We start from the raw sequence: 12946 nt of genomic DNA, 5'->3' as shown, positions 1-12946 counted from the left end.
TTAGGTTGTTAATTTGAAATCTTTCTAACTTTTTGATATGAGCATTCAGTGCTATAAACTTCCCTCATAACACTGCTTTAGGTATGTCCCAGAGATTCTGGTATGTTGTATCTTTGCAATCTTTGGTTTCAAAGAATTTCTTGATTTCTGCCTTAATTTCATTGTTTACCCAAAAAGTCATTCAGGGGCAGGTTGTTTAAATTCTATGCTTTTATGTGATTTCCTTAGTATTGATTTATATTTTATTGCACTAGGTCTGAGAGTGTGGTTGGTATGACTTTGTTTTTTTCAACTTGCTTAGGACTATTTTATGGCCAATTGTGCAGCAAAATTTAGAGCATATGCCATGTGCAGATGAGAAGAATGCATATTCTGCTGTTCTGGGGTGGAGGGTTCTGCAGACATCTGTTAGGCCCACGTGGTCAAATGTCAAGAGTCGATCCTGAATATCTTTGTTAGTCTTCTGCCTCAATGATCTGTTGAATACTGTCAGTGGGATATTGAAGTCTCCACTATTCTTGTGTAGTCATCTAAGTCTCTTCATAGGTCTGAAAGAATTTGCTTTATAAATCTGGGTGCTCCTGTCCTGGGTGCATCTACATTTAGGATAATTAGTTCTTGTTGAATTAAACCCTTTACCATTATGTAATATTGACATGGTTTGGCTCTGCGTTCCTACTCAAATCTCATCTCGAGTTGTAATCCCCACATGTCAAGAGAGAGCCTGGTGGGGGAGGTGATTGGGTCATGTGGACAGGTTCCCCTATATGCTGTTCTCATGAGTTCCCATGAAATAGTGAGTTTGCATAAGATCTGACGGTTTAACAGTGTGTGACAGTTCCCCCTTCACTCTCTCTCTCTCTCCTACCACAATGTAAGATGTGCCTTGCTTCCTCTTTGCCTTCTTCCATGATGGTAAGTTTCCTGAGGCCTCACCAGCCATGCAGAACTGAGTCAATGAAACCTCTTTTCTGGAGGGACGTGGACTCACACCTGTAATCCCAGAACTTTGGGAGGCCGAGGCAGGTGGATCACCTGAGGTCAGGAGTTCAAGACCAGCCTGGCCAACATGATGAAACCCCATCTATACTAAAAATACAAAAATTAGCTGGGCATGGTGGTGGGTGCCTGTAATCCCAGCTACTCGGGAGGCTGAGGCAGGAAAATCTCTTGAACCCAGGAGGCGGAGGTTGCAGTGAGTCAAGATCACGCCATTGCACTCCAGCCTGGGTGACAAGAGTGAAACTCCATCTCAAAACAAAACAAAAACAAAAACAAACAACAAACAAAAAACTCTTTTATTTATAAATTACCCAGTCTCACATAGTTCTTTTTAGCAGTGTGAAAATGGACTAATACAAATGTTCTTGTCTTTTTTCTTTTTTTCCCCTGACACAGGGTCTCACTCCATCACCCACGCTAGAGTGCAGTGGCAAGACCTCGACTTACTGCGATCTCTGGCTCCTGAGTTCAAGCAATTCTAATGCCTCAGCCTCCCAAATAGCTCGGATTACAGGTGCCTGTGACCACACCTGGCTAATTTTTGTATTTTTAATACAGACGGGGTTCTACCATGTCGTCCAGGCTGGTCTTGATCTCCTGGCCTCAAGTGATCCACCCACCTCGGCCTCCCAAAGTGCTGGGATTACAGGCATGAGCCACCATGTATGGCCTTGTCTTTTTTTATTGTTGCTCATTTAAAGGCTGTTTTGTCTAAAATTAGAATAGCAGTCCCTGCTATTTTTCTGTTTTCCATTTGCATGGTAGGTTTTTCCCCACCTCTTCACTTTGAGCCTACTGGTGTCACTGCATGTGAGATGGGTCTCTTATAGACAGCATACAGATGGGTCTTGCTTCTTTATCCAACTTGCCACTCTGTGCCTTTTAATTGGGGCATTTATCTCATTTGTATTCAAGGTTATTATTGACATGTGCAGATTTTAAACTGCACATGTCTGACTCAGATATTTCAGGTAACTGTTCTGCAATCTCTGAGATTCTTTCCTCAGCTTGGTCGATTCAGCTGTTAATACTTGCAATTGTATTCTGAAATTCTTGAAGTGAATTTTTCAGCTCTATCAATTCAGTTTGGTTCTTTCTTAATATGGCCTTTTTGTCTTTATCTCTTGTATTGTTTTCTTATATTCCTTAGAGTGCCAGGATTAGGTTTTGCCTTTCTCTTGAATGTTGATGACCTTCATTACCATTGTGTTGTTAGCTGGTTATCATGCAGACTTGATTGTGTAGTTGCTTTATAGAGTCAATAGTCTACGTACTTAAGTGTGTTTTGTGGTGACCGTAACAGTCTTTCCTTTCCATATTTAAAGCATTCCCTAAAAGACCTCTTGGAAGGCCGGCCTCATGGTAACTTCCTTAGCATTTGCTTGTCTGAAAAGGATCTTATTTCTCCTTCACTTATGAAAGTTAGCACGGCTGGATATGAAATTCTTCAGTGGAATGTATTTTCTTTAAGATTGCTGAATATAGGCCCCCAATATCTTCTGGCTTGTAGAGTTTCTGCTGAAAGGTCTGCTGTTAGTTTAGTGGAGTTCCCTTTGTAGCTGACCTTCCCCTTCTCTAGAACTGCCTTTAACAATTTTTTTTCTTGCATTTTGACCTTAGAGAATCTGATGACAATGTGTGTTGGTGATGGTCATCTTGCATAGTATCATAAAGGTGTTCTCTATATTTGCTGGATTTGAATGTTGGCCTCTCTAAAAATGTTAAGGAAATGTTCATGGATGATACCCTCAAGTATGTTTTCCAAGTACTTGTTTTCACTTCCTCTCTTTCAGGGACAAGAATGAGCCATAGATTTGGTTTCTTCACATAATCCCATATTTCTTGGAGTTTTTGTTCATTCTTCTTTATTGTTTTTTATTTTTGTCTGACTGAGATATTTCAGATAACTGTTCTGCAATCTCTGAGATTCTTTCCTCAGCTTGGTTGATTCTGTTAATACTTGCAATTGTATTCTGAAATTCTTGGAGTGAGTTTTTCAGCTCTATCAATTCAGTTTGGTCCTTTCTTAATATGTCCCTTTTGTCTTTATCTCCTGTATTTTTTTTAATATATTTCTTAGAGTGCTAAGATTGGATTTTGACTTTCTCTTGAATGTTGATGACCTTCATTTCTATCCATATTCTGAATTCTATTTCTGACATTTCAGCCATTTCAGCATAGTTAAGAACCATTGCTGGGAAACTAGTATAGCTGTTTGAAGACAAGAAGATACTCGGTCTTTTTGAGTTGTCAGAGTTCTTGAGATGGATTTTTCTCATCTGTGTGGACTGATGTTCCTAAAGTCTTTGACACTGCTATCCTTTAGATGGGCTATTTTGCTTTCATCTTCTCTGAGGCCCTTGGGGGTTTGATTATGGCATAATGTAGGTTCAATATACTGTTTTTAATTCTGCTCCTGGGTTTTGCAGGATCCCCTTCTGATTACTGTCTCCATGCCCACAATTCTTCTGTAGTGTGTTGTGGTCCACGAGGCTCCCTCAGGCAGAGAGACTCCTATTGGCAGACAGGCTTAATCTGCTGTCCAAATGCTTCCCGGGAGAACATAGGGTTGCACCTACCCAGAGAGTTCAGGCAGAAGTGGGACCATTGGGCTGGAAGCTCTAGCAGATGTGGGTCATCTGGCTATGAGAAGCTGGGGTAGGTAGAGCTGCCCACCCTGCCTTTGGGCTGTTTCCAGAGCAACAGGAGGTAAAGCCCCTCACTTAATCAGGCTGTGTAGGACTCTGGTCCAGAAGTTGTAGCTGGCATGGCTCACCTGGTCATCAGTGATGGGGATAGGTGGGTTCACCAATCCTGACATCTGGGTGCTTCCTAGAACAAGGGACTATGCTCTAGGGCTGAGTTCACACAAGTGTGACTGCTGGGCCAGAAGCTCTAGCAAGCATTGCCCTTCTGGCTATCAGTGAAAAGGCTGGGTGAGGTAGCCCATCCTGCCGTCTGGGCATTTCCTGGGACAATGGGAGGCTGCAGCTGCCAGCTGAGTTCAAATCAAAGTAGGACCACTGGGCCGGAAGCTAGCACCAGCACCAACTCCCATTTGGCAGGTAGAGTGGAGCAGTCTTACTACTCCCAGGCACTACCACTACAGCCTCCATTGGAGCTACCATGCCAGATTCTGGTCTGCTATGGGGCCCAAGGCTTGTAGATGTTCCCTTTATCTCAAGAGTTGCCCCCACTAAATGTCCAGGTTGTTCTATGCCTCAGCCTAGAAGCAGGGTAGGGGAAATGTGGACAGGGGGAAGCAGGCAGGGAGATTCTCTCATTTTAAGTTTTGCACAGGTACCTGTGGAGAACATGACTCACCCAGGGGTCTCTTACTCACTTACCCTGTCTCATGTCAGAGAGGTCCTTCTGGCTCTATGATAAGCCCAGACAGGCTGGTGCTGGCTTCACAACTCCCTGCTCTGTTCCCCTGCTACCTTGATGGATCCCAATGTGGTTTCTCTAATGATCAGCCTTCAGAGTGAGTTTTCACTAGCTATTTTGTTTCGTTTCCATAAGAGCAGTGCTTCTAGTCTGCTATCTTGGCCCAATCCCCTTCGAGATTTTTATTTTGAAAAGGTAAATCATCGATTTAATTTCACTGGATGTTTCATATAAAGACACTATCTCCAAATACTAATTATATTTGCAAAGCAAAAAAAGAATAAAAACAGTATGTGTAGTCATCATTTAAGCTCTGAATTTCAGAATTTTTAAGTCTCAGAAATGGGAACATTTTTAGTAATATATTAGGTCAAACCTAAATTGACTAAAATTATCTAACCGAATTCTTAGCCTAAGCAAAAGTCTCAAGAATCAATTTTATTTCTTTTTATACTTTCTGTTGCCTTTTTGTAAGAAAACAATTTATAGCAATTCCAGAATTTTATTTAAGAGGGTATTGTTTTAGTTAGGGGTCTCCAGAGAGACAGAAACAGTAGAACACATATAGAGAGAGATGAAGAGATTGATTTTAGGAATTGGCTCATGTGGTTATAAAAGTCAAGAAGTTCCGTGATCCGCCACCTGTAAGCTAGAGAAACAGGAAAGCAGGAAGTATAATTTAGTCCCAGTCCAAAGACCTGAGGATTGGTGACGGAGCCTATGGGTTGCCAATGGTGTTAGTCCCACTCTGAGTCCAAAAGCCCCAGAATCAGGAGTGCTGATGTCTAAGGGCAGGAGAAGACGGATGCATCCATTCAAGCAAAGAAAGCAAATTTGCCTTTCCTCTACCTTTTTGTTCTATTCTGTCCCTCAATAAATTGGATAATGCCTGCCCCTCTGTTCTTGCTTGCTGCCTACTTTATCCATGGAAGCCCATAGCAAATTAATTATTTTAAATTAACTATTTTAAATTTCCATTCTGATAATTCCAACATTTCTGCCATGTCTGATTCTGATGCTTGCTCATCTCTTCAAATTGGTTTTTTTGCCTTTTAGTAACTTTTTGCCTAGTAATTTTTTCTTGATAGCCAGATATAATGTACTGAGTAAAAAGAACTGCTGTAAACAATAGGTCTTTAGTAATGTGATGGTAAGTTGTAGGGGGAGTGGTCTATAGTCCTATACAGCCATGCATTGCATAATGACATTTTGGTCAATGACAGACTGCATATATGGCAGTGTTCCCATAAGATTACTAAGATTACAATACCATATATTTATTGTGCCTTTTCTATGTTTAGATGTGTTTAGCTATACAAATATTTACCATTGTGTTACAGTTACCTACAGTGTTGAGTACAGTAAAATGCTATACAGTCTTGTAGCCTAAGAGTAATAGTTTACACCACATGGTTTAGGACTATAATAGGCTATACTATCTAAGTACATGTAAGTACACTCTATAATCACCTAACAAAAATCACCTAACAATGTATTTCTCAGAACATATTCCCATGAAGAAGAGACTTATGACTATAATTATTTCTGACATTTAGTGAGCTTGGGCCTCGAGACTATAAACTTTACAAGTGTTCCTCAACTTTGTTCTACACCCTGCTTTAGGTGGGGTAGGATGTCTAGGGTGGGCTGAAGTTGGGTACTTCCCTTCTAACAGGTGAGTTAGTATCTGATAAAACTCTAGCAGGCTAGGCTCTGAGTAACTAGTTTCTCCTGAGGGCAGACCTTATTAAAAAGAACAGAGTGCTCTGGCACATTTTAATACAGTGTATTTTATTTTCCTCCTTCCAGAAGCATAAGGGAATTTTTCTCCAATGTTTAAGGTAAGATCTTGGTTCATTTCCCAGATATAAAACTCATAGAGAAGCATGGCTCCCAGGTGAATGTATCCCCCTGGAGTTTTCTCTCAGATGTGCCCACACTTAGCAATTTGTTCATTAAAGTTCAGGTTTTCCTGCTCCAGCACTGTTTCCTGTGCAGGTTTTTGCCTCAGTGTGTTGTGATTCTCTGTATCCACCTGTCTTTTGCTCCAATTTGAGGGGCAACAGTTTGCCCCATGACATCACTTCTCTCAGGGATCTAGAAGAATTATCAATTTTTCAGTTTGTTCCTGTTTTCACTAATTAAGATGGAGTGGTTGATTCTAAGCTTCTTACATGAGAAATCAGAAACTATAAGTCACATCCATTTACTTTTAATTTACATGTGTCTTTATATTTAAAACGTTTCTGGTAGACAACATATAGCTGGTTATTGTGTTTTGATCCACTCTGACAATCTCTGTCTTTTCGTTGTGTTTAAGCCTTTGATATTTAAAGTTATTATCTATAAAGCTGGATTAATATCTACTATGTTTGTTACTATGTGCTTATTTTAAATAAAAAAATTTAGGATCAGCACTAAGAAAACAGTCACAAGTAAGATTTTGGCACATGACTGATATAAACCAATTTTGTGTTAAATTCTAAGGAATAGAGGCTTTCCATTTCTAGACAAAGTGTTTTTCTAAGCCTATGCAATGTAACTGTAAGTAATGCCATACAACAAATGGTGTCTTGTTACATTCTGGATGATACAAAAGGTTATGTCTTTCATCCTGAGAAAGAAATGCTCTGTGTTCAAGGTCTGGGTCTAAAACAGATTTTGTAGTTCGTGACCTAGGGCTGCAGTAAAGATAGACAGCAATGAAGGCAAAATATCTAATGCATATGTGTCTACAAATGGATGGACTAACAGATTTAACATAAGGAACACAATAGTAAATCAATTTAATGCCCTTTATTTTCTGATGAGTGCCAAGTCATTTACTACATAAACTACAACAATACCAAGTTTTCAGTTAATTGTTTTCTTAAAGGATCACAGACCAGATGGCTAAACAACAAACATGTATTTCTCACAATTCTGGAGGCTGGAAAGTTCAAGATCAAGATGTAAGTAGATTCAGTTCTGTTGAGGGCCTGCTTCTTGGTCTGCAGATGGCCATCTTCCCATTGTATCATCCAGTGGTAGTGAGCAGAGATTGGAGAGCGAGCTCTCTTCTGTCTCAGCTAAAGTCACTAATTACATCCAAGGAACTCCACCCTCATGACTTATCATCTCCTAATACTATCACATTGAGGGTTAGAACTTCAGTATAAAAAAATTTGGAGGGGAGGGCACAAACATCCAGTCTATAGCAGTGACTTTCTTGTAATCTCAGAAGTCTTCTTACATAACCAAATTGTTGTTCAGATGTTCAGAATTGACTTGAGTCCTTTGTGATTTATTAACCATTAATTTAAAATTCAGTTAACTTGGGGATGTACTGAAAACTTGACAATGTGAAACTAATTTTGCTATATATTAACTTTAACTACTAAAAAAAAACACTACCGTTAATTAAGTCACCACCCAATCCCAATCACTTTTCATACATTATCTCATTTAATCCTCAAAACAACTAGAGGTATTCATTTTTACTCTGATTTTGCCAAAAATAAAGTTAAAGCTCAGATGTGTGACATAACTTAAGGTCATTCAGTTAGAAAACAGCAGAGCTAATATTTGAGTTCAATTCTGTTTGGCTCCAAGACAAAAAATTTTTCCATTTCGTTGCATAAGCTCAAATATATCTCGCCTTGCAAAGGGATAAATACCACATAATCAGACTTGAAAGTTTTCCACGGTGTTATTTTAAGTGATTTTGATGCATTTGAGTTTGCATTTCTTCAAGTTTTTCATAAAAGGTTTGACTCAATTGTTTAAATGCCAGGACTACATTGTCATGCTCATTTTCACACAGTTCACTCAAGGAATCACTGCATAAATGATAATAATAATAAAAATAATAATGAGCCCACATTTTGATAACAAGCAATATTATTAAAAGGTTAGCAGAAGTAATTCCCCCCAAAACCTATCAGATGTAAATATGGAGAAAAAGTATGCAGAATATTAACAAAATGCACAGTTATCTTTTTTATAAAATCTTTACAACATACATCATGTATCTTGAGAAAAATAAAGATATATACCTTCACACAGTTCTTTTTCTTTTCTTTTTTTTTTTTTTTTTTTTTTTTTTTTTTTGAGACAGAGTCTCACTCTGTTGCCCAGGCTGGAGTGCAGTGGTGTGATCTGATCTCAGCTCACTGCAACTTCTGCCTCCTGGGTTCAAGCAATTTCTGCCTCTGCCCCCCAAGTAGCTGGGATTACAGGCACCCGGCTAATTTTTATATTTTTAGTAGCGATGGGGTTTCACCATCTTGGCCAGGCTGGTCTTGAACTCCTGACCTCGTGATCCACCTACCTTGGCCTCCCAAAGTGCTGGGATTTCCGGTGTGGGCCACCATGTCCGGCCACAGTTCCTCTTTATATTACACCTAAACTTGCTCTGTGAGTATTGTAAGACTACAGAATTCCATATTCTTGGACCCTAGAGGTGTTATTCAACTTCTTTTCTTCTCTCTATGCATCTCATGAAAGCCATATGGACTTCCTAATATTGGACCAATTATTTTTAAAAACCCACAGTCACCCAATTCAGTGAAAAAAAATTCCGTCCCTATCCACATATCTTAGGATAGAAGCTAGGGTGAACGAGAGGAGACACAGAAAAGTGAGTCTCTCAGCTACCTGACAAGCCATTCGAGCACCGAAATCAACTGTGATTTGACATTTTGCCATCCTTTTTGTTTTCATGCTCCACCTTATTCACTCTTGAGCAGAGTTTCAGATTTTTACTCGTCCTCAGTGGCTGAATATTAGCAATGATCACATCTTTATCTCTAAGTCTGAAATTCCTCCAGTTTCAGACCTATTGTTCTCTCTGACTGCTCAACATTTCCCCCTGGATGTCTTATAGACAACACATGTGACATTTTAAATTCCAACTCATACTTTTTTATTGTCAGTTCCCAAGTCATCATCATGTATTCCTTACTTTCATTAACATTATAATTAACCAAATTAGAAACCCAATTTGTCATAATATCTCTTTCCCCACTGCAGGAGTTCCTCCTCTTAAATATGTCTCCAATTCTCATCATTCATTTCTGCCACCACTGTCTAATTCAAGCCTTCATTTTCTCTCACCTGGAATATGGGTATAGCCTCCAGCTTTAGCTCCCTGCTTTCATTTTCTCTACCTCTTGAGTTAATCTCTATACTCTGCCAGAATAATATCTCTAAAACATAGATCTATGTCATACTCATCCTTACTCATCCTTAGAAACTCCCCTGCCTCACCTTTGTCTACCATTTTAAATCCATACTTCATCGCATAACAAATAAGACCCTTCGCATATACAACCAAATTCCTATCAAAGACTCCACACTCACTTCTCAGCATTTTCCCTGATCCCTGTCACAACCTCCACATTCTGTACTTCACCATCATTAGCTGGGGGGACCTATCCCTGAATACATCAGGACCTTTAATATTTCTGTACATTTGGATATACTATTCTCCCTGCTTAAAATCTGACTACACTAATTATTCTACTTAATTATCCTAATTAACTAGAATTATATTTAGTATAATTAATCTACTTAATGAATTTTCACTTCTCCTTTAAGACCTGATTGGAAATTACATCTTCTATAATGCTTTTTCTGATTATAGTAGCATTAATCATAAAGTTATTTATGCTATCTTAGTATTTTATGTGTAACTCAATCATAGCACTTACCACATATGACTGTCTACAAGAAAGTTTCTCCCACGACATTGAAGTGCCTGGAACAGTGCCTCTAACACAGTAAGACCTTGATACTTTTGAAATTGAAACATGAATGAAGGAATTATTTTTCCTGTTTAAACTCTTGAGATATGTTTAAAATCTCCAAAGTTTCTCAGGCTGCTCAAAGAGGTTGTAGCTCTGATAGCTATAAGCCACTTAGGGCCATCCTAAGACTTTCACTCTTTGTAGAAAGCTTCCCAAAGGGTCAGGCTCAGCTCAGACCAAGGAAAAGCACAAATGTGTCCTCACTAACAAGGAACTCTAAATAAATATTCTCCTTCCAAAACTGAATGTATGTGAAAAACCACATACACTTGATAAAGCAGTAAGGACTAGAGATAAGGAAAATGGAGCTAGACAAAAACTACATGACCAATGGAGCATAGAGAAAGGAGTGCTCACATAGAGTTCATATTTGCTTGGGTCTCTGTTGAGCATTGGGCAGATGAACACAGGAAATCAACAGGAGATGTCAGGGTCTGGGAAAGGCACCGAGTATGAGAAAGACTTAAGTGCTTTGAAGTGGATATAAACCAGAGACCTACTGAAGTTATTTATCTGACTCAGTGTGACTGCTCAGCATTGGTAAAACTTGAGTACAGTGAGGCATGGAGATTTATGAAGTCATGAGGAAGTGCCTTCCAGGCTCTGATCTCAATGAAATTCAATTACAAATGGATTTGAGATGAATCTTAATACAAAAAACAGTGTGACAGTGTCCTGACACAAGGGTCTACAGAGCTTTGGACAGCTGAGTTGTAGAGAACCTGGGAGGCTCAATGGTATCTTCAGAGTGCTCCTTCATGAGAATCATAAACTTACACAAAGGAAGAGCTATATGTTTGCTAAACTACCATTAAATAATTGAGAAAATCAAATTCAGCATGAAACATACCTGATGGCCTGAATGTTGAATGCAAAATCTTTCAAACACTTTAAAAGCTGCCCCATACGCATCCTAAAGAGAACAACATTTCTTAATTAAAAAGTATAAAAACATAAACATAAAAGAATTAACTCAAACTTTAATAGTGGTCTGTCCATGGCAGTTAATTTATCTGCCAAATACATTCCCAGTTAAGACTTCATTCTATTGTATTAATCATAATGAAATTGAGAGGCATAGGTAAAAACCACAAAAAAATTATTAAACAGATAATTTGACCATCATCAAAGGGGGAGAGTGAAATATAAAAGTAAAGCTTAGAAGGGTCAATGAGGACTAGAGATTAAAGTGAAAATAAAACAAGTTGATCGACTAATGTTATTTCTACTAATGTTATTTCTACTTACTTCTACTTTCTTAGTTCTATTTCTACTTTCTTAGTTCTTCATAGCTAAGAACTAGACCTAAGAAAAACAGATGTAGCTAAAGATTTGTCAAGGATGGCAGAACATTGAGCAAGATGGAAAACAAGAGTTGCCTGGTGCTCATCTCCCCCACAAAAAGGAACCAAAACAACAAATAAACAATTCTATTTCAACTGGAGTGACTCAGTATGCTGGAGAGCACCAGGGGAGCACCAAAATCCCTGCGGAGCACAGGAGCCCAAGATAGCACCATAGAGGCTATGGAGTGAGGCACCCTGTCTCTGCCACACTGTCTCTCCTACCAAAAATGACTGGGAGTCAGGGTGGCTTCTTTTTAACAGGAAAATGGTATGCTAAAGACTTCCAGGGGTTTCCATAGCCATCACAGATGCCAGAAGTTCTTGCTACAAGACAGTCTCCCAGTCCTCACAGGCCCAGAATCTATTTTGGAGAGTTGCCACAAGTTTAAGTAGCTACGTTGCCCCCGAGTAAGAGCCCACATTGTGTATCCCCTCCTTCATGACCTAAGCAGCTATGGCATGATGATATTTTGAAGGCCAGTAGCCACTCTCTCTCTCCATCCCTAAAGCTGCACTATCATTTCAAATTCAAAGCTATGTGCCAGTCCACAACCCACTGGGGAAAAGGCAGACATGCACAGCAAGAAAGCCACTGAACAGGTGGCCAGGCCACTACATCAGTGCATACTCATGCTGCATACCCAGAAAAACCACCATGCCTTCACCAACCCATGCCAAGCCTGGCACCAGGGCAGAGGTGCCCCCCCCCCCCGGAAAGACTGCTGCATGCCAGCCAGCCCAGCATGCATGTACATGTGCCTGGCCTGACAGCCAGTTCAGCAGAGGCCTCGCCTTCCCAGGGACACTGCCACACAGCCAGCAGGCCCACTACACATGCACTTGGCCCAATATCCAGTCAGCAGCAGCCTGACCTCCCCATAGACACTACCACACAGCTAGCCAGCCCACATATGCCTGCACTCAAGCCAACAGCAGCCCAACGGTGGTCTTACCTCCCCCTGAGAGACACTGCTGCACAGCTGGCTGGCTCACTGCACCCACAGATACCCAGCTCAAGAACCAGCCTGGTGAAAGGCTCACTTCTCTGAAGAGTTCACCATACAGCCTGCTGGCACACTGAACCAAAACATGCCTGCCCCAAATAACCAGCTCAGTGCCCCTCCCCCAGCAAAACTACACCACCAACATCTGTAGCCTATCCTCCTGTAGATATCATACAAAAGAACCAAAAAAATCTTGGAGCTAGTCAATGCATTAAATTTAAAAAAGAATGTGAGCTTTAGCAACAGACTAAATCAAGCTAAAGAAATAATTTCTGGGCCGGGCACGGTGGCTCAAGCCTGTAATCCCAGCACTTTGGGAGGCCGAGACGGGTGGATCACGAGGTCAGGAGATCGAGACCATCCTGGCTAACACGGTGAAACCCCGTCTCTACGAAAAAATACAAAAAAACTAGCCGGGCGA

General features: G+C 40.2%; 1 protein-coding gene across 9 annotated transcripts in view; it reads right to left on the bottom strand.

Moving 5' to 3' along the window:
* LOC105466702 (DExD/H-box 60 like) overlaps positions 1-12946 on the bottom strand; it is a 213565-nt gene that overhangs the window by 32327 nt on the left and 168292 nt on the right. For 8 of the 9 annotated variants that reach the window (XM_071092841.1, XM_011715803.2, XM_011715798.3 and 5 more), the window contains 2 exons: positions 11026-11088; positions 7171-8207 (listed from right to left, as the gene is read on the bottom strand). In XM_071092841.1, coding sequence (XP_070948942.1) covers positions 8078-8207; positions 11026-11088 — 193 coding nt within the window. In that variant the 3' untranslated portion in view covers positions 7171-8077. Of the gene's footprint in view, positions 1-7170; positions 8208-11025; positions 11089-12946 lie in introns of those variants that run through there. The other variant, XR_011620831.1, reaches the window with a different exon arrangement.

This window comes from Macaca nemestrina, chromosome 3, assembly GCF_043159975.1.
Source record: "Macaca nemestrina isolate mMacNem1 chromosome 3, mMacNem.hap1, whole genome shotgun sequence".
Taxonomy (NCBI): domain Eukaryota; kingdom Metazoa; phylum Chordata; class Mammalia; order Primates; family Cercopithecidae; genus Macaca; species Macaca nemestrina.
This window is presented reverse-complemented; position numbering and strand designations above follow the sequence as displayed.